A 21,812-nucleotide genomic window follows, 5' to 3' on the forward strand; every position below is an offset into this window, starting at 1 on the left:
ACAGTAGTGGGCCCAGGGCCCTGACCTTGGGTACATTTCCTCAGCATTCTTGATGTTGATTCTAGGTCTGTGTGATACACCTTGTCTCCACGCTAGACTGAACTCCTTGAGGACCAGAGACCAAATCCTATTCATCTCAGTAGTTTTCACCCCAAGCGCTGTGCAGGGTATGCAGAAAGCTCTCGAGGGCTTGATAGGCTGAACCAATCTTCTGCAGAGAGGTCAGCCCACCCGAGGCAGGAGGGAAGTACGGCTCCTTCGAAGTGCCTCAAGTCACTGGTCCTTCAGCAGTGGCTCAAACAGCGAGCAAACCCAGGCAGAACTACACCTCGCCTGGAAGCAAAACGAGAGAGCACGCCCCCCCCCCCAAGACACAGAGAGGGAGCCCCCTGCACAGCTAAAGTGAGGGAGCAGCTGGTAAGATGAGCTCAACAGAAAACTCTTGCTAGGCACGTGGCCTTCGGTTGATGCCACGGTTCACGGAACTTTGTTGGTTAAAACGTATTTCTTGAACTTTCTCCAAATGTTTACAGTTTATCGGCATGTTGTTGATTACGATTGCTGTCACCGGGCTTCTCCTGAAGTCCGTGTGAGTTAGGAGACAGGGAGGGGAAAGGAAAGGGGAAAAGAGAACCTTCGGCGTGGATTCTAACCAAGCGGAGAAACGGCTGCTCGCCCTTCCTCTCGCAGAATGCTGCAAATAGGACTGTGTGCAGTTGCCCGCTGCCCAGCAAGCCTGAAAGAACTTGATTACAAGAACACTTTGATCTGAAATGTGTGCCTTTTCTGAATCCTCCTTGGACGAGGGACAAACTGCTGCCCTGGCTGCCGTGAACAGAATGACTCCTGCACTGAGCCCCATGGGTGCTAGGAGTTTGCACTTTGCCTTCTGCACAGCCTAGTCACTGTCCGGTCTCCCGTCCGGCCAAGTGAGCCGGGGGGGTGGGGGGTGGGGTCTGGATGCCCCCTCTGCTGGCGTGGCGGTGGGGTCGCCTGTCACTGGGCTGTCACTGTCCTAACCAAAGTAGGGGCCTGAAACGGGCACTTTTTGCCTTTTACTTTAATCTGGAACGCTTTAACAAAACAGCGGACCAAATGGTGGCTGAGTCCTGACCCTTCTCCAGGCCCCCACGTAACCACCTTCTTTCTGTCTTAAAATCTTCCTCTGGGTTCAAACCCTCAGACACACAGGGGAGCCCCTCCACTTGCTTGTCGGAGCAAGGAGCAAGATCGCAAAGAGTTAACACTTTTGCTTTTTCGGAAAGTTATCTGTGAAGAGTATTAGTTGTTTAATAAAGCGTGCCTGCCCTCCCGATGAACCCGCCAGTGACTCTGCAGCTGGGGTCATCCCAAGTTCACGCGGTGGACTTTTGACTGCCTTCTGTGTCTGTGAAAACAGTCGGCAGCTCCTGCGGGGATCATTCATTCAGGCCTGTAACACAAAACTGTTGCCAATGGGCACCTGCTGGGCGGCTTCCCAGGAGGGCCGGGAGGGGGATACCAAACTCCTCAGGCATCTGCGGAGATAAGAGCGGCAGGGGGTCCGCTGGGAGCCCGCTCCCCGGGCTGCACTTAGAGCCCACTGCCCGGCCAGCAGGCTGGTGTCAGAGTGTATCAGGGAGCCGGGGCGGGATAGGATGTGAGCTAATTAAAGGCCTTCTACAAAAGGAGTAGAAAGTGTGTGTGTGTGTGTGTGTGTGTGTGTGTGTGTGTGTGTGTGTGTCTGTGTGCGTCTGTGTGTGTAGGAGGGGTGAGGGGAGAGGTTTGGAGTGCATTCCCCAAATTTCTAGCACATTCTTTATTCCTCTCTTTTATCCCTCAAAACAGAAGAAAAGCAAAATTAAAGAGTCTGAACATTTGGTTATTTCTAGTCTTAAGCCGTCATTCATTCCGCCTTATACTGTATCAGTTTTAGTTGCTATTTGTATAGAATTACATAAACCTGTAAAGACCTGTTTTGCCTCATTTTCCAAGGAGGCATCTGTTCTTGAAATATTGTAGGTGGACTGCTTGAATTTTGCCCTCTTCCCGGGTTTGACACATCTGGGCGGTAAGTTCCAGCTTGCCGTGTGCTCTAGCTTTCCCCCATCTGCTTGGAAAAGCCACTTGCCGGCTGTAGGGGGCGCTGCTGAAAGGACGGAATCGATTTCTATACAGTAAGCGCTCTTACAATAGAGTCGCTGAGATGGTGGCCGTGTGGCGTTACGGTTTGCAGCAACAGGGCATGCACGATCTTGGAAATGCTGTGAAGACTAGAGCACAGTAATTCATTTTACAGTTAAACTGACTTACGGAAAACGTCACCTGACAATGTTTGATTTGCTTGCTCTTCTGTTTGTTGATTTAGCCTCTCTATCGCCCCCTCCCCCCAAGCAGTAAAATGAACTTATTTATAGACCTGGGTACTTTGAAGTCTGTGCTGTTTTCTTCACCAGCCTGGTAAGGATACTTTTCTTGAAAGCAGTGTTGTTCCAGCACAAACCCAAGCCTTCATTGTATTATTTCTGATACAGTTCACATAAGCTTGACCGTGTCAAAGGAACATTTAGATCAATCTTGTACTACATGGTAACAATCCTAGGAAATTCCAATCAAAAGCCAACAGCCCGTTTCCTTCATTTCTGGACTGCTGGCGTATCTGGCTTTGTCTGTGTTCTGATAAGGAGTAACCATGATGTTAATTTTGTATTTCCTTGCCTTTGTCTCACATAATCTGTTCCCAAAACTGACCGTCCAGGGGGCTTGTTCACTGTCATGTGATTTGTGAGAGAGGGAGCCACGGAGGAGTCATTAGCCTGACCATGGGAGGTATGACAGTGGATTCTTTCTACTGGTGTTTAACATGTGAATTACCCTTCTCTTTTCCTCGGTAGGGCTGTGTACTGATTTACACAGTTGAAGGGAATTTTGAATTTAAGCTAGTAGCCGGATGGGTAGCTTTAAAAATGTTACTAACATTTACTGACTGCTTCGCTGACTGCGTGCAAGGTACTATTCATCCTCACAGTGACCCCGTGCGGTGCTAGTCCCAGTTCGTATGTGAGGACAGGGGGGCTCAGAGAAATTAAGCAACTCGCCTGAGGCTGTGAAGAGAGCAGAGTAAGGGCTCAGGTTCTCTGACTCAGATCCCGCATTCTTGACGTTGCCCCTTGCAAACGCCGGACCCTGTCTAATGGGCCTCGCTGGTGGACCCCTTCTGCAGGATCAGAATTAACCATGTAAGGCTGCATTCTCAAGGAGGGGCGGGGGGAGCAGAGAATTGGAGTCAGAGTTTCAAGTCCTTTCCTGTAGTGCCCTCTGTTGTATAATTAACTCTTTTGAAGACGCCTCCCCATCCAAGCCAAAGCATGTGGCTGAGAACCAGGGAATGCTTGAAGTCTGTCGGCTTGAGATGCCCAGTGAAGGCATTTCAACTTGGTTCTGGCTCCATGAGCAGAACTGACTACGTAGGAAGTTATAAATAACCTCACATTAACAAATCTGTTCTTTCTTGTGTCTAAACAACAAGTTCACAACTGGATGTGGACCACTGAAAATGCCAGGCTCTGTCCTAGGCACAGCAGAAACCAACAGGAATACAATGCAGGTGCTCCCTGCTCAGGGTCCCAGTCCAGCACAGGAGAAGGTCCTGTAAACGCACGTGTGCGGGGAGCATTGTGGGTGCTGGGACGGAAGTCTACGCAGGTCCGGCGGGGTAGTAAAGGAGGGGCTGAACCTTTCAACCCTGGGCAGGGAAGGCCTACACGAAGCTTGGAATGCCGGTGCCAAATCTTGAAGTTCAAAGAGATGTTGGCCATGTCGACAGGAAGTGGGGGGGGGGGGGGCAGGCCTCAAGGGGCACACATGGGGCAACCCAAACAAGGCTTGCTCGGGGATGTGGAGCACGAGGGGAGGTGGCTTAGGAGTACCAGCACCTAGGCAGCGGGCCACGGGGATGGCAAGGCGTGCCGCGCGGTCAGCGGGTCTTTTGAGGAGAAGACTGGCCCGCCATTTCAAATCCTTATGTTTCCCTTCCTCTCTCGCCTCCCCCCACTTACCAGCTCTAAGGGAATTCCAAGGGGAAGAGACGTAACGGAATTTTTCACTTTTTAAGTCTGGTGATGTCATGATTTGCCCAGAATCTGCACATATAAAATGTTAACTGTTTTGCAAGTATTTTATATATGTGGTAGAACAGTTCTATCTTTCACAGAGGGGGCCAAAACCATCAATAGCCCCCACGCCCTCCGGAAAAAACAAACCTAACTGGCTCTTATATAATTAGAGCCCAAACCAAATCACGGCCTGTTCACAGCAGGTAGATTGCAAATCCACCCCAACTGTTCTTTCTGGCCAGAGTGACTCAGTCTAGTACTAAGGCCCGGACTGCGTCCGGCATTTCCAATTAACCTGATATCTGCATCTACACACAGCAGAAAATCACCCTCCCCAAAGCCCAGAGCAAACACACTCCCAAGTCCTGGGTTGGGACTCGCTTAAAACAACTGGACCAGAAAGGCGGGAAGGAGGCTGTGGCCTTGTTCTTCAGCCGGGCTTTTCTGCCTACTTTGGAGCTCCACAGATGGAATGTTTGCCATCGATCCCCAAACCACGAATTAATTTTTTTCATGGGGAAGTCAATTTATCGGACCTCATTTGATCGGTCTTTTCTGCTGTTCCGCCATGTCCTTTATGGCTAAACTAGATCTGACCTAAATTTGAGAGGGAAGAGCACATTCTGTATTAGAATGTGTTCCGTGACCTTTCTACCCTCCATCCTCTTTTGCCTCATTCTCTCCAGTCAGTAGATTTTTCTCTGGAAATCCCTTCTTTCCTGTGTCCACTCAAGGCAGGTAACAGTGTCCATTTGTATTTGGAATCTTAGTTTTTCATGTACAGATTCAGAGGGGACATTTATCTTGGTGGAGAAACAGCTGCTGTCTCGTTGCCAGTATTTGGGCCAAGGCTACATAGGGCTCCCAGTGACTTCTTGGAACTTGAGCCTTGCGCTCGAAATTGCAGTGTGGGCTGGGGGCTGCCCCAGCTCTTGGGTGGGGAGAAGGATTGGGTCCTGGGTCCTGTGAGTCTCAAGACCAAACTTGGGTTGGGTTGCTTGACAAATGAGATGAAGAAGAGGCTCCTTGAGTAGTAAAACCTGACAGATGTCCCTCAGGAGTGGGCTCTCCGGTCCTTGCTTCCCCACCTCCATCACCCCGAACTTCAGCATCTGTGGTTGCCACCAGTGTCCTAGACTGGGTAGACCAAGTCACTTGTATAGGAGCTGGAGATGTATGCACAGAACACAAAATTTGCTGTTTCTTTACATTTCTGTTGGGTTCTCAGCACATGATTTATTGCTCTTTTCCATGGGTCATTTTTTTTTTAATGTTTATTATTTTTAGAGAGAGCATGAGAGCAGGGGAGAAGTAGAGAGAGGAGGAGGGGGGAATCCCAAGCAGGCTCCACACTGTCAGCATAGAGCCCGGTGAACAGTGAGATCATGACCTGAGCTGGAATCAAGAGTCAGACACCAAGAGTCAGATGCCCAACCGACTGAGCCACCCAGGCGCCCTTCCATGGGTCCTTTTCTGCTCAGGAAGGAAAACGTGGTACTCACTGACCATATGGGGGTTGGCCTCTCATCCCCTCATCTCTCACAGATGAATAATTTTGGAGTGAGAGGGTGTGCCTTCTTCTCACGGAGGTTAATCACTGTCGGGATGTTTGCACAGTAGAGCCAACTGCTGAGTATTCTCTTGTTTGCCTTTTCTCCCTCCAGATCTTTCCTAGCTTCAGTGTGGCCTAGCTGACTCCATCTTGGACACCTTTGCTGGGAATCAGCACCGAGAGTTTTTACGTATAAAGAGGAACTAATACTTGATCACTCCCCATGTGCTGGGCACTTTATGCCATTCTTTTTCCTTCCTTTCAGCCGCTCAGCTCATACGTTGGGGTCATCCTTGACTCCCGTCATACCACGTCTCAGGGGCATCCACAGGCCCACTCAGCTGTACCACAGCCTCCCTCCTGCCTCCCCCCTTCACATCTGTTCTTCAGGCGGCAGCTGGAGCTACCATACACGTCGAAGCTCAGCTCAGATCGTGTCATTCCTCAGCTCAGACCCCTCCAGTGGCTTCCCGTTCCAGTCCGCATAGAAAATTAAGATCTGCACGTGGTTTCTTAGGCACTTGCAGCCTGTCCCGTCCTTTGCTAAACTCATCTTGTACCCCTCGCCTCCCTCCACCTCACTCAGCCCGTCATCAGACCTTCCAGCCGTCTCTCAACTGCCTGCCTCAGAACCACTGCCTTGGGATCTCTGCCCTAGCAGTTCTTTCTTCCCGGAAGGTTCCATAACCCCATGGTTTTCAGCTGTATGTTCTTTGTCTAATTGTTACTTTGTCACCGAAGCTCTTCCTGGTGCCCCCTCCTCCCTCTAAAATTGCACCCCCTGCCTTCCAACACCATCTCTTATCCTCCTTACCTGCTTCATTTCTTTTTTTTTTTTTTTAATTTTTTTTTTCAACGTTTATTTATTTTTGGGACAGAGAGAGACAGAGCATGAACGGGGGAGGGGCAGAGAGAGAGGGAGACACAGAATCGGAAACAGGCTCCAGGCTCTGAGCCATCAGCCCAGAGCCTGACGCGGGGCTCGAACTCACGGACCGCGAGATCGTGACCTGGCTGAAGTCGGACGCTTAACCGACTGCGCCACCCAGGCGCCCCAGATTTCTTACTTAACATTTATTATCACTTTCATTTTATTTACTTATGTGATTGTCTATGCAATTTGCATATAAGTCCTGTAAGGGATAAAAGTTCTGTCTGTGTTATCCACTGCTGTGTCACCAGCCTTTAGAACGGCCAGCCCTGGCACACTGTTGACTATCGGTATATTTATGTGTATAGAAGGGAAGAGAGGAAAGGAGGAAAGGAGCCGACAGACCCTGGGAGTCGGGCATTATCTCAGTTTGTGGGTAAGGCACCAAGTCTCCAAGAAGTTGCCCAAGATCACAGAGCCAGTAAGTGAAGGCAGAATTTGAACCCAGAGGTACGACTCCAGACCTGCTGTGATTTCTACTTTCCTGTGCTGCTTCCCTAGGGGATCTCTGCCTCCCAGTAAAATGGCTTAGAGAGAACACTTGGCTAGAATCTCTTCGTCTCCTCAGTGTCATCTGGAGCTTAATGTGCAGAATAGACAAGTACCATCAAGGTCCAAAACCAGATGCCCCTCAACATAAGAAAATGTATTTGCATACATGAAGAAGCCCATTTTTAGAAAGACAGACTTTCAAGTCAAATGGCGGAATCTTTTTGGTCATTGCTTCCCAAAGCGACTCTGGGTTCATTCTGGGCTCGCTGTGGGCACCAGCACCTGTCTGTTCCAGAGTTGACACTGTCACATGTACGTCCACACCCCACGCCAGGCTCTGTCCATAGCTCTGGGGATGCAAAGGTGGACAAGACAGGCGCATCACTGGGCGTGCCTTCAACAAGCTTCACCCCGCCCCCCGCCCCCTTCGAACTTAAAGGGCCACCATCACTGAATCCCTGGAGCGAGGTAGTTTTTAAAGGGAACATCTCCCAGTTTCACATTCTCATCTTGTTCTTTGAAGTTCATTTTAAGTGCATCGTGGGCCCCTCTTTGACTAACAGGAAGTTGTGGCACTTATCTGAAGATTAAGAAACATCCAAGGCAATGAATTCCTGTTTTCCCCTCTCCCTGGCCCTTAGGTAGACTTAACAGAAGTCGTTATGGTCTGAGATCCCCTGAGAGACCCCTTCCTGCCCATCAGCAAAGCCACAGGCACCCTATGCAAAAAAAAAAAAAAAAAAAAAAAAAAAAAATGATAGCTCTTCCATCCATCTCAGGGAATTCTTTCTGTCTTGTCTCCTGCCTTTGCCTTGGACTTGAGATGGCTTTTGTTTTCTTCCCTAGATGCTGCCTGTTGGATACACCCTTAGGCTTTACACCTGTAGCCCAGGAACAAATGATGCCTGGGATCCTGCGTCTCTGAGTGAGGTGCTAAGAAACCAGTCTTTAACTGCTACCAGATTTGTTTCCCTCTGTTTCCAGCTTTGTCTGAACTTCAAGGATATTGAGAGACAGACACCATTACGTGTTTTCATCCCTGTCTTGCCTGTCTTGTATTATTTGCTCTAGGCACATGCCTTCAGAACCTTCAGTTAATAGAAGAAATAGACAGTGGCAGCAGTGAGTTTAGAACATTCTTGTGAAAGATACGGCCACAGAGGGGGAAACGGAGCGAGTGACAGCTGGAATGGCAGGGAGCTTTAAAAAAAAAAAAAAGGCCCTTTTTTTGTTTATTTTACAGAGAGAGTACATGTGCATGTGCGAGCTGGGGAGGGGCAGAGGGGGAAAGGGAGAGAATCTCAAGTAGGCTCCATGCTCAGCACAGGGCCCGACATGGGGATGTGGGTTCGATCTCACAACTGTGAGTTCATGACCTGAGCCAAAATCCAGAGTCAGACGCTTAACTCACTGAGCCATCCACGAGCCCTGAGGAAGGCCTTTTTCAGATAGAACAGATTCCATTATATTTGTCAGTCTGAGAGGAAGAGGCCAGGAAGATTGGAGACATGAGACCTTCCTTCTGTATTTCCATCTTGAGTAATCACAGTTTTTTCTCCCTAAGTCCAAACCACTGCCTTCTGACTATTGTTCTTTGCTTAGGTGAATAGCAGCCATTTGTAAGATATTCTTGGTTACCTAGAGATAAAGTCTGAGTGGAAGAAATGGACTGAAATTGGAGACTCGGGTACCTTCTGAGTTTAATTTTTAGTTTAATAAGCTGTGTCCTTAAAATTTTTAGAGTCAGACCTCTAAACCAGCACTGTCCAATAAAAATATAATATGAGCCACATAATTTGTATAATTTAAGATTTTCTAGTAGAATTTTTAAAAAAGTAAAAAGAAGCATAAATGATTTTTACTATTTTTACTTTACCCATAATATCCAAAATATTCTCATTTCAATTTGTAATCAGTATGTAAGAATAATTGAGATGTTTTACATTATTTTTTCACCTCGTCTTTGAAGTCCAGTATGTATTGTATATTTACAGCGTGTCTTTTTTAAAAATGTGTTTATTTACTTTTTTGGTGGGGGGGAGAGAGAGCGCGTGCAGGCATGCGTGTGAGCCGCTTATGTGCAAATGGGGGAAGGGCAGAGAGGGAGAGATGGAGAGAGAGAATCCCAAGCAGGCTTCCTGTCATTAGCATGGAGCTGCATTACAGCATGTCTTAATTTGTCCTACCACATATTAAATGCCTCCTATGACACGTGGTCACCTTGTTGGACATTGTGGCTCTAACCTAAGAGAGGAAACTAAAGTCACATGACAAGACTTGTTACCCCGTGTCTGAATGGAGGATTTTCTTTTTTTTTTCTTTTCTTTTTTTAATGTTTGTTTATTTTTGAGAGAGATATAGACAGAGCATGAGCAGGGGAGGGGCAGAGAGAGAGGGAGACACAGAATCTGAAGCAGCTCCAGGCTCTGAGCTGTCAGCAGAGAGCCCGACGTGGGTCTTGAACTCAAACTGCAAGATCATGACCTGAGCCAAAGTCCGACTGAGCCAGCCAGGCGCCCCAAGATTTCCCTTGTTCTTATGGGAGGAAGGAAGGTATTGAATAGAGAAAGGACCTTTATGCAGTTGGCTTTTGTCTCCACCATTGCAGTGAGGAGTTTTCTGCAAGGTTCTTAAGAGATGGCTATCCAAGTTATCTTTCATTGTTTTCCTTAGGTTATTTTTGGGCTTCCGTTTTTTTCCTCTTTTCCTGCCTGCTTGCCAAAATTTACAAAACGTTCTGTTCATGATGTTTTTGAATATGGTGGCATTTCACACACAGGCATGATTTTCATAAAGCTAATTTTTATTTTTAAAAATGAATTCTGCCTTTGGTCACATATTTTTTTTTTTTTAATTTTTATTTTTTTTTAACGTTTATTTATTTATTTATTTATTTATTTAAAAAAAAATTTTTTTTTCCAACGTTTATTTATTTTTGGGACAGAGAGAGACAGAGCATGAACGGGGGAGGGGCAGAGAGAGAGGGAGACACAGAATCGGAAACAGGCTCCAGGCTCTGAGCCATCAGCCCAGAGCCCGACGCGGGGCTCGAACTCCCGGACCGCAAGATCGTGACCTGGCTGAAGTCGGACGCTCAACCGACTGCGCCACCCAGGCGCCCCAACGTTTATTTATTTTTGAGACAGAGAGAGACAGAGCATGAACAGGGGAGGGGCAGAGAGAGAGGGAGACACAGAATCGGAAACAGGCTCCAGGCTCTGAGCTGTCAGCACAGAGCCCGACGCGGGGCTCGAACTCACAGACCGTGAGATCATGACCTGAGCCGAAGTCGGACACTTAACCGACCAAGCCACCCAGGCGCCCCTTTGGTCACATATTTAGAAAACAAGTTCCATAAACATTTTTTAATTCGATAAATAATTTTTAAATCATGGAAGAGCCCATCAATAGAGTGTCATATGGTATATGTACAGTTTAAAGGACAAACGAATCCCAGAACCTACCATTCAGTGTAAACGATAGACTAGAATAATAGAATGTTATAGAGTAGAATATACTAAAAGGTACTAGTACTTTTGAAGCCTCCCTGATCACATTCCCTTTTTCACTGTTAACTTAAGTGGATTGGCTTTTCTTCCTCATTCCAAGAGTTGTTTTTTAGGCCTGAAATCTGTTCACCTGGAAACAGCTAATGCAGCAGGCTTGAAAAACCCTAGATCTACAGGAAGTGGATGGGTGTGAATTCTGAATGTCCACCCCCAACTCAGCCTTTGTGGGGCTGAAAGATAGCAAAGGCAAGAACGCCTCGTCCTAAAAGGCCACCAAGGAGTTCAGGCGACAGACAAGGAGCGGAGGTTTCTTCGGAGCTGTTGGGAAATAGCTAAACTGCCATTTTATTTTTATCTTAGCCCATCTGAAGGGTTGGGAACATTTGAGGCCATTCCTCAAAGAACCTTCTTTTGCCCTTTCCTTTGAGCTGGGGAACAAGCCATGTCTCAGGAGAAATGAGGGAGGGCTTAACGTAAGTGCCTTAGGAGCTGAGCTGCTTCCCCTTCTTATCATAACCCCAAAAAGAGAGGTTCACCTTCTCTTGTTCTTCCAGGGGCCAAACAACAGTTCCGAAGGTGGTGTTTTCTGTCACGTTCATCACGCTTGCTAATGAACAACTTCCTGAACACCTTGAGGTGTTGGCTTTTGAATGTCTGGTTGTCCCCAGTGCAGACTCTACCCCACCCACCCCCATAAAATGTCGAGTAGTCGTAAAAAACAGCCCCTTAGCTTCCACTGTGGGTTCTCTGTGACTCTCTGACAAGTGGGGCTGTCAGGAGTAACGTTGGAGCTGCACAGACTAGAGGAGTGGAGGCCGAATGGGACACACTTGCAGGATCCTTTCTTACCCAGGAGTGCGGCGGGCTCACGCTCGTTCTCTCCCCGCAGCTCTCTTTTGCCTTCATCCCCTCCCCCTTGAATCTGTATCTCCATATGTGTCACTCACTGGTACATAGAATGCCCTTGCCGGAGCAGTGGTCTTTGTCTGTAGTTAGATCTGCTTGACCAGACCAGCTGTGACAAAGCAAATCTTTGAGCTCCCCTTCCGCAAATCCTTCTGTAAGAAGCTGGGATGGAAGAGCAGACCTTTTCTATGCAAGCAGGGGCTCTCGAAATCGCTGGTCCCGACCCTCACCCTAGCTTGGCGTCCATCTTTCTTCCCAGCCGTAAATGGCGCCCACTAGTACTGTGACCTAATGTGGGGTCACATGATCCATGTAATGGACGTCTCCAGAACTTCATCCTTCTCTGGGGCCCATTTCAGATGTGATAGTGATGACTTTGGGGAAAGGAGGAAGTAGGCTACATGGCATAAGGCCAAAAAATGGGTGATGGAAGGGGGTAGGGTGTTGATGAAGGAAGGGGATTGGAGCCTGACTCTCTTTCTTGTTCAGGGATGTGCATGTAATTTTTCAGAAACTTTATCATTTCTATGCTTCTCTTAGCTTCCTTCATTTGTCGCCACCATTGCTTAGGAAAGGAAAGATGTCTACTTGGCATCTGTATGCGATTTTCACTGGCATTCAGGAAGGAATTTTCCATGGAGGGAATAACAAAAATCATGGTTGGATTCCCTCCGTAGATGACCCAGTGTCAAATATAAGTAGATTCTTAGTAGACTTTTGTTGGAGGTGATCATGGTCTTTCCAGTTTCATCTGTCCAATGGGGATAATAACAGAACCTACCTCATAGGGTTGTCCTATGGATTAAACTAACAAATGATTTCAAAGATGGCCAGCCCTTAGAACAATGCCTGATACATTAATAAACAGTGTTGGTTCATGTTTACAATTCCAGAAGTTACACTACGGTCTTCAGCAGTTGGAAGCTTTCCTTTATTCTGGCTACTCATTTAAAGCTTTACTTATTTAGAGGCGCCTGGGTGGCTCAGTCGGTTAAGCATCGGACTCTTGATTTTGGCTCAGGTCACGGTCTCAGGGTTGTGACCTCGAGCTCCGCGTTGTCCGGCTGCACGCTGAGTGTGGAGCCTGCTTAAGATTCTCTCCTTCTGTCTCCCTTTGCCCCTTCCCTGCTGTGTGTGTATGCATGCTCTCTCTCTCTCTCAAAAAATAAAATAAAAAATAAATAAAACTTCATTTATATGAAGAAACCAGGTGGAGACCATTTTCTTTAAAAAAACAAAACAAAACCTCATCAAGATATGTCAAACCCTTGAAATGTATCTGACTTTGTCAGTAAGAAGCCCAGTTTACAATAGTGCCTAGCATCTCTGATTATTCTTTACGGGGTCATCCATCCCCTTCCTTCCCAGGCTTTTGGCATTAAAGAGAATATATCTATTTATTTGAAATACCAAGTACAAGATTGAAATCCTTGTGACTAGAAATGAGATAAGCTCGAGCTTCTTTTCTATTGTGAAATGTTCCATTCCATTTCTAGTTTCTGTATTTTGAGATTTCGATCTACGTATAATTGACCTCTTTATGCTTTCCTTTGTTCCAGAACGGGTATAAGGTGATTCCTGTATTACAGGATGAGATATGCAGGATTCAGTCAGGGAAGAAGGGGGAGCAGTGCTGTCCTTAGAAGAAAGAAAAGGATTTGCGGTAATAACCGTTGGCATTTACACATCGCTTCGTGTTGTTCCGCCCCCCCGCCCCAAGTCCTTTTAAAACCAAGGTCTCTTGGGATTCCTCCAGCGACTCTGTGGGTAGTGTTCTTCCTGTTTTATAGATGAAGATACCGATCCCTGAAGACTGTGCTTTGCTCATGTTGACCTCGCTGATTACTAGTGACAGAGTTGGGACCAGGATGCCTGCCTTGCTTTTCAAAGGCTGTGTGCTTCCCTAGAGTTGAAATCATTTATTGGCCAAGTCAGCCATTATGGTGTGACCCTTGGAGGGATTTTTTTTTTCCCCATAACATAATCTATCTCCTGGTTCAGTACTGAGAAACTGGCCATTTAGGCATATTCATATTTTTTCAATTTATGCCTTGTTAGGATGGCAAACGGGAGGTCTCTCATGGGGTGGGAAGACTTATTCTCCTTGACTAGCACCAGCTCTACTGAAACCCACCTTCTGGCTTCTCCTGTGGGCCTCGAGGGATTTTCAGCAGTAGACGAGTAGAGGCCTGGCACCCTCAACGTGATTTCCCCTTCTGGGGAAAAGCTTATGACAGGCTGAAGGTAGGACCCCATCCCATCCCGCAGCTGGGTTTAAAGATTCATCCTGCCCACATGATTCTTTACACCTGGTATAGGAAAAACAGGGAAAATTGAATGTGAGGAAGCCGTGGCACATGTCTGTTGTTGAACATCAGTCTTCCTGATTCCCCTGTGTATTCTGCTTACTGCTGTGGTTTTAAAGCCCTATAGCCAACTCTGCCAATCTTTTTTGAAGAAAAGGCACAATCCTTTCAGGAGAGTGCCTCAAACCACTCTGAGCTTCTAGATTAATCTGAGACAACATCCGAGTTCAAAACCGGGTCAGAGTTGCAGAATAGCAAGGGAGACTTGCCAATTCAGCAGGCGTGTGTCTTGGGCTAGTTAAGAAGCGGGACAATCCTGAGGTCTGACTTTGTTGCTTATGTTGAGACCTTGTGTGCCGAGATAATTCTGGGTGGCTTTGGATAACTTTGTTTCTTAACTGCGAAGGAGTGTCTGCTGCCTGATAAGTGTTTATCCATGAAATAGCAACATGGTGTATGTAGGTCCCAGGGTCAGAGGGTTTGTACATCACCAGAGACAAAAAAAAAAAAAAAAAAAAAAAAAAAAAAAGCAAGGTCATTGGCTTGGGCCTGTTACTGCTGTATAATATGAGTCCTAGCTTTAAAAAAGTGTCTTTGTTATTCTTATGCAGGGTCTCTGTGCTGGATTCTTCCTCCTTCCTCTCCTTGCCTTAAGGGCTATACATAATCATAACCAAGTAGAACTGAAAACAGACAAACGTGTCCCACTTCCAGTGGAGAGGAGAGAGATCCGGGGTCCCAAATTGCCTCTTTCTTGCCAGACCTCAACTTGTTCCATGTCCTTCTTTTTTCCTTTGTTTCTTTATTAATGCCCTTCCCCAGTCCCGGCCTGACCCTCCACCGTCTGGCCGTTTGGTTGGCCTCGTGTCAGCGATTGATCCCCGTTGCTGGCTGGATCCCGTTCCCCGTTAACTCTTGCCTCTTTGCCACAAGGGTCGCAAGAGGGGTTTTCGATGTCAAGGCAACGCCCACACGGAGAATGGGTTCTAAGTGTGGATATGGTAACGGTGAGAGAGTGAAGTGGTGACGCCTCCGTGTGGAGGACTTGAGGAGTTGGCAGCACGTTTTCTACTGGTGTCCCAGCAGAGCCGGAAAGGACTCTCGAGCTTAAGCCTCCGTGCCACTTGTAAGAAACTTGTAAAAATCGGGGGCACCTGGGGGGCGCTCAGTCAGTGGAGCGTCTGACCCTTGGTTTCAAATCAGGTCGTGATCTCACGGTTTCGGGAGTTTGAGCCCCGCGTCGGGCTCCGCGCTGACGGCGAGAAGCCTGCTTGGCATTCTCTCTCTCCCCCTCTCTCTGCCTCTCCCCTCACCCATACTGTCTCTGTCTGTCTCTCTCAAAAATGAATATAAAAAAAAATTAAGAAAAAGAAACTCGTAAAAATCGGGGGCCCGCTGCCCTGTGCCAGACGCGGTGCCAGGCATTCTGCGCTAGAGCTCCCCTGAGAGTCTCGTGTTTTGCAGCTAGGTAAACTGAGGCTCGAGAGTTGAGCCACGGCTGCCAGGACGCACGTGCACATCGGCCGTGCTCTCAGGCACCGGGCGTACAGCTGCGTTTGCGAGTTGACGTGCCCCCGCTTAGCGGAGCTGACGGCGCCGCCTGGAATCGCAGCCACTGGTGGCCGAGCCGTGCAGTCGAACACCTTTCTGGGTGGGAGGACGTGAGACACCCTCAGACGGCCACGCCCCGGCCCTGCTCTCCCTTTGCCACTATTTGTGGCCACCATTTGCCCTGGTGACGGGAAAGGTACTGTCACCAGCAATTACTCGGTGGAACAAGGACGTTAAAGAGGAAATTTCCATTAGGTAAATAACTGTGAAAGAAGAACACCAGAGAAGCGGGGGGCGGGGAGGGGGGTGGAATTCAAGCCCAGGCTCCTGTTACACTGGCCAAATATCTCTGGCATCCCATGCTTGCTGAATATCATAAAAGGGTCAGGAAAACTGATCGGAACAAACAGAGGGACACAGCGTGAATTTTTCTCTTGCATTATTCCAGCATCTACTTGAATTTCAGTTTTGTAAAACCAACTGTCCCGAGCCTGGCCCCAAACCCCGGGCTAATTTGTAGCGGCTCCATTTCTATGGACAATGGGATTCTTTCTGGAAGGTGGGGTATTGACACTGGGTACGTCAGCCACGCAGTAGAACTGGCATCTTGAAGCGCCTCTGAGATTTTTTTTACCCCCCGGTTGAAGATAGGGCTTTCCAGAAATTAAGGACTTCCGACTGTGGCCAGAATTCACAAGCGTGGTGTATGCTAAAGCTTCCTTCGGTGAAAGAAAGGACAAAAATCCGTGTTGTTTTCGCAAGTGTAAGAGCAGGTTTTCTGAAGGACGTTGTGTTCCTTGGAAACTTTCTAGTCTTCTGTGGACTTGAAATCGCTACAAAATGGGCTATATTGAACTACGTCTCCCCCAAAGCTCCTTCTGGTGTCCAGGTATCGTTTTTACCAAGGAGAGTTACAAATTGTCTACATATTTCCCTCTGAGTGCTAGTCCTTCCCCAGCGTGTGAGCCTGGCCCATGCTGTCTGTCCCGGGCTTTTCTGCCCCTGGGCACATGGCTTCCGCTTCTCCGGGGATGCACCTGCCAAGTCCTGCGTATACACACCATCTCGCTTAACCCTCAACAGCCCCACGGGACCTGATTATTTCCATTTTGCAGGTGAAGAAATGGAAGTTCAGATAACGCAGTACTGTTTTCATTGGATGCCTTGTATGTATCAGGTTCTGTGCTCAGTGCTTCACGCATATTGTCTAATCCTTCCGGCATTCCCCGTGGGTGGATATTCTCATTCCCATTTTGAAGATGAGGACACAGGCTCCCAGAGGTGAAGTTACTTGTCCATGATCTCACGGCTATTCAGTGCCACAGAATCCAAAGTCAGGTGTGAAGTTTTTTCCGAGGTCCTCGGAGGCAGGAGGCAGAAGCCATCTCTGATTGAAGACTCTCAAGTGCTAGCCTAGCGCACAGCATGTGTTCTGTACATGTTTGATTGCTTGGTGGGTCAGTGCATCGCTGCTTTGTGCTTGCTCATATCCTTACGGTTTTCAGCCTTTCCCCTGCTGCCTCTGAGATTAGTTTTCCCCTTATCTGAATCTCTGCTTCCGAGCTTCACTCCCCATTTTGACATCCATGAGCATGCCCAAGAGCATCTGCTCTGAAGAGATTTCAAAGTGAGTTTGAGTCTTGTTGCATTTGGCTTTTCTTTTTAAAATACACAGGCAGAACTGGGGGTGGGGCGGTAACGGATGTCCTGCCCAGTCACCGCCACATGGCACACTGTGGCTGTCATGGGCACCCTGGCTGTGTTTTGACGATCGTGTTCTAACTCAAGGACACGGGTGAAATAACACTTCCCACCCTCAGAGAAGACCAGTGCCGGAGGGCACCGTACAGAGTGCTTACTGGAATCCCCGCCCTCTCCAGCCCGTGTTCCTACCCTGTCTTTGAGGGAGAAATAAGATACGGGGTATGATTTATTTTCCCACTGAGGTGGGGAATGAGAGAGGTGGAATTGAGTATGACTCAGTGCTCCCACAGTGAGAGAAGGCCACAAGCTTTTGGTGCCCTGGATTCATACTCAGAAGCCCGGCGGACTGGCCCAAGGCCCAGCCTCTTTGACCACGGCACCCGTCAACTCACTGGTTTCAGATTAGTTCTTATAAAGAGTCTCTCCCCGTAAAATCTGATTAACCTCTAATCAGTACGGGTTTGGCTGGATCATGGATTTCAACATCTTCCCGTTTCCTGAGTTGTCAGTCACCGTTACAGGGATGAAGTCTTTGGTAATAGTTTCCTGCTAATAACATCTTTGTGTCCCTTACGTGGGCCCACAAGTGACAAAAGACAAGTCCAGTTGGCTTGCGTGAATAATTTGTTTACCCACAGAGAAGTGGGAATTCAGACAGAAGTCCTAGGGTAAGTAAGTTGAGTAGGTGTGGGCACCTTTCCACAGCTACGAAGCACACAGAAGAATCCAGCATTTAGAGGAAAGAGTGATCTCTCAGGTCATCTTACCCCATCCCTGCTGTGGTCGATGTGGTATTTTTATACTGAGAACACCCGGGTCCAATCAGTGCTGGGGGAGTGAAGGGGCAGTAGCAGAATCACTTGGCAGTTAAGTTTTTGGCACGAGCTCACTCCCAAACCTCGGGTATTGAACTCGTGTTGTGGGTGGGGGCCGGGGTGGTGGTGGGCAGTTTGCCTAGAGGATTCTATCATATTTTCTTAGGGGGGGGTGGAAAGTATTACAGGATTTTTCATTTCTTCCTAGTCAGCTGCCAGAAATCCGTAGTCAGGACCTTATCTGTTCCAAGGACAGACCTCTTTTCAAGGAAAACGAGAGTCTGAGGAAGTAGGAGAGACCCGGACAAAACCCCGGAGGGAGCGTGGGTGCCGCTGGGCACTCTTCAGGCAGGACACGCGCCTCTGGAAACATCGCGCTTCTGAGAAGGGCTCTTTCACTGGCCGCTGCCTCACCTCTTCTGTGGCATCAGGGAAAAGTGTTTTTGTCCAGACCCTGAGTGGAGAACACCAGCACACCGGCAGCCTACATGGTTCCAGAATGTAGCAGGGACTCCCTTTTTTTTTTTTTTTTTTTTAACCCTTAAAACAAGGGTCACATTTTCCTCTTCTCCCTCGATTTGCAAGTGTTTCGGTTTGTGTTGCAGACCCTCATTGCTGTCCGTCTCATGTATGGGGTTGTTACCTTCCCAGCGAGACTGTCATCCTTGAGAATAGGTCCAAGGCTGTATTTGTGTCCCCAGCAGTACATAAATCTGGGCCAGGCCCACAGTAAGTGCTTAATAAAGATGTCCTAACTTGGATCGTAGATCACACACTGTCAGAGCTGGAAAGGATTTTGGAAACCACCAAATCCAGCACTCTAATTTTAAAGATGGTACCACTCCAGAAACTCATTTTGGAGGCTGGTGTTTATCTGCTGGAAAGGGGGGGGGGGGGGTTTGTTTTTGTTTATGTTAAAGCCTAGTGCAAATGACCATAATTCTAAACCTTTGAAAGGCTTTCTTCATGGTGCAGGATGTTCCCGCTGGGACTAGTAGCTGACTAATAATAACAGTAAGAATGCTGACTGGATGCCATACCCTGAGCCCCTATCACTAATTCTTCCAGCCACATAGAGGCGTTGGTACCATCGTCACTCTGCAGATGCCACCGGGGAGGCTCGGCAGGAGGGCACCTCGCTCAGGCTCCTGTAGCTACGGGAGTGGTTGAGGCAGGACTCGAATCCGGTCTGGTCAGATGCCCAAACTCATGGCTCACGGTGGCTCTCAGGCGGGATCCCTGACTAAAGCCCCATTTATTGATTCACGGTGCTGGCTTTGCAACATCCCGTGGTGTCTCCATCCTAAAGGCAGCTGGAAAATTAATTTTCATTAACTTTAGCTCTCCAGTTACACACGGGGAGACAGGGGAGGCAAGGCCTGAAGCAAATAATGATAGGGGCTGCATCTCCAGAAAGGTCAGTAATCACTGCCCTGGATTGTAAAAGCGTTTAGGCTGAGTGAAAGGAATGTGTGTTCCCCTCTCTTGCTCCAGAAACCATTGCTTTACCTCGAGTTGCTGGTTCTTCCCCTAGTCTCTCTTCTGGGCCCAGAACTCCCCCTTTCCTGTCCCTTGGGTCACAAAGCCTCGGGCCCGGTGGCTTCCAGGACATACCTGGAAAAAGCGTCCCTCACCAGACAGTATGAAACAGGCCCCGAAGGCCGGGCTGCCCGGTGTACTCGGCCTTCAAGGCAGGCTGTTCACCTTGAATCTTTGCGCTGAGCTCTGTGTCTAGCATTCCTGTGAGTTTTCTGAAAGGTTAGTCCTGGGTCATTGGCACTTAACCCACTTGTTTTGGTAGATCCTTCCCGAGAAGGTTAATTATATATTTGATATCCTTTCCTCTTTATGCCTGGATGATGAGGGTAAGTACCCTGTGGTTTATTAACTGTCACTTTAAACCTTTTCAGATTGTCTTGTGACAAAACAGAGTTTTACGTCCTTTTTATCCAGCTTTGACGGATGAGACAGCTTCTCTGGTAAAAGAATGCCAGGATAAATAAGATCTTTCCCTGATTTGTGGGGGAGGATTTTGCACTGGAAGTCATGAGTTCAAGTCCGCCATTTCGTACGAAAGGTGACCTGACCTGTTAGCCTTTCCATATACTTCATTTTCCCTTGTGGACAAATGGGGCTGGGCACCTCGGCGCTCGGTACTTGCCGAAGAAGTGAAAGAGAAGACATCGCTTTAGGGCAGTTGATGTCTCTAAAAGGTTTGGCACCAAACCCTAAAGCAACAAGGTGCCGTGTTTCCTATTTTGAATCCCACTGATTTCTCTGCGCAGAGAGCCTCTGTCCTTAACATTATAGAATCCCAATACTTCCCTCTCCCCCACGGGGTCATTTTGGTATACGTTTAATTTTTTTCAGTAAATTTGCAGTAGGACCGTGGAAGGTGGATGCCATTAGGGGCGGTTAGTAGACGTTCTGCGAACCTCGTGTCCACCCGTGTCCGCATCCTCCAATCTTGTGCGTCCAGTGCCTTGAGAACCAGTCTCCTGGGACACACAGTATATGTGACTCAGCAGTTAATCTCTCTCTCCACTGGTATTTACTGAATCCCAGCTAGGAGCAAGGGAAGGTATTTATGTAAAATCATTAAAATAGCAAAAACGGCGCTGAGGCTTTAAAACCCTTTTCCTTCCGTGTTTGATCCGTTCCAGTTTGCGGGGACGCTGTCGGACGGCTTAGGGAAGACGATGGACAATCGGCATCAGTCGGAGCGGGAGTACATCAGATACCACGCGGCCACGAGCGGGGAGCACCTCGTAGCCGGCATCCACGGCCTGGCTCACGGTAAGTCACGGCTGCCGGGAGAACGGCTCTCCTGCCACAGTTCCTCGGGGCCCTTTTCACCCATCTGATGGCAAGCGACATCCAGGCCGGGGAGCTTGGTGTACCTGAGAGCCTTCCAGGCTGTCCTATTGTCCCCTCCTCGTAACTGACATGTTACAGCCTGTGGCAAGCCTTCATTTATTTTCAACACGTTGCACACATTGCGATCCTTTCCTGTTCTTTGGCTTCTGTTCCCAAAATGTGATACGGTATCATCTTGTGAACCCCTTTCTAGAATGCGGAATTGCCGCTTCGATACCTGCCTTCTGCTTACTGAGCATTCCTTCCGTGGCAAGTGAAATGTGAAACCGGCCGCCGGGTTTGTGGCCCAGATGTTTTTGAGTCTTGTGTAAATGCACACTCACCTGGATTGTAAATGCAGGCGTCCAAGAGATGTAGGTGATGGCATGGATGTATTAAGCCTCTGAATTTGTATGAATTCTGCCCTTCACTGCTCTACCTCCGAGTCATTTGCCCTTTGTTGTGTTTTTTCTCCACAACTTCTGAGTGTGACATCCAAGGCCCTTGGAAATGTAAACCCAGCCAACTTGGCCAACCACTGCCCCCCAGCCATGCTGTATTTCAGCCACCCGAAGCCCAGTGTTGTTCCCCAGACGTGCCTTGCTCACTCAGTTCATTCTGCTCCCTTCCCCTGCCTCACTTCCTTGGCAGGCAGAGTCCAACTCAACCTAGAAGTCTCCACTCAAGTGACGTTTGCTCCACTGTCCCCAGTCAGAATTAATGACGATCAGGGCACACGTGGCAGTCTAGGTCATGTCTCTAGCCAGCTGTGTGTGTGTCTTGCTTTCCTGATAGATGGGGAAGGTCAGGAGAGCAGAAAGACCATCGTGTATTCACCTCTATACTTCAGACCCTCACACGATACCTGGCATATAGTTCATGCTTATAGTTAGGTTAGGATGGTTAGGAAACTGCGCTGTTGGTACCAGATTCTTAGAAATAATCTGAAGCTATCAGAAGTCATATCAAGACTGATCAAGTTCAGATTATCTGCATTTGGAAGAAGGAGGAATGTGGAGAAGAAAAAGAAAAAAGAATTCTTTTCAGGCTTGGGACACAATGTTTAGGACAGCGTTTTTGTTTATCGGTTTTCCTC

General features: G+C 48.1%; 1 protein-coding gene across 4 annotated transcripts in view; it reads left to right on the forward strand.

Moving 5' to 3' along the window:
- The window catches only part of VPS13D (vacuolar protein sorting 13 homolog D), a 257,070-nt gene that overhangs the window by 184,160 nt on the left and 51,098 nt on the right, over positions 1 to 21,812 (forward strand). For all 4 annotated transcript variants that reach the window (XM_043573784.1, XM_043573785.1, XM_043573786.1 and 1 more), the window contains one exon: positions 20,524 to 20,656. In XM_043573784.1, the coding sequence (XP_043429719.1) occupies positions 20,524 to 20,656 (133 nt within the window). The remainder of the gene's footprint in view (positions 1 to 20,523; positions 20,657 to 21,812) is intronic.

This window comes from Prionailurus bengalensis, chromosome C1 (genome assembly GCF_016509475.1).
Source record: "Prionailurus bengalensis isolate Pbe53 chromosome C1, Fcat_Pben_1.1_paternal_pri, whole genome shotgun sequence".
In the NCBI taxonomy this organism is placed as follows: domain Eukaryota; kingdom Metazoa; phylum Chordata; class Mammalia; order Carnivora; family Felidae; genus Prionailurus; species Prionailurus bengalensis.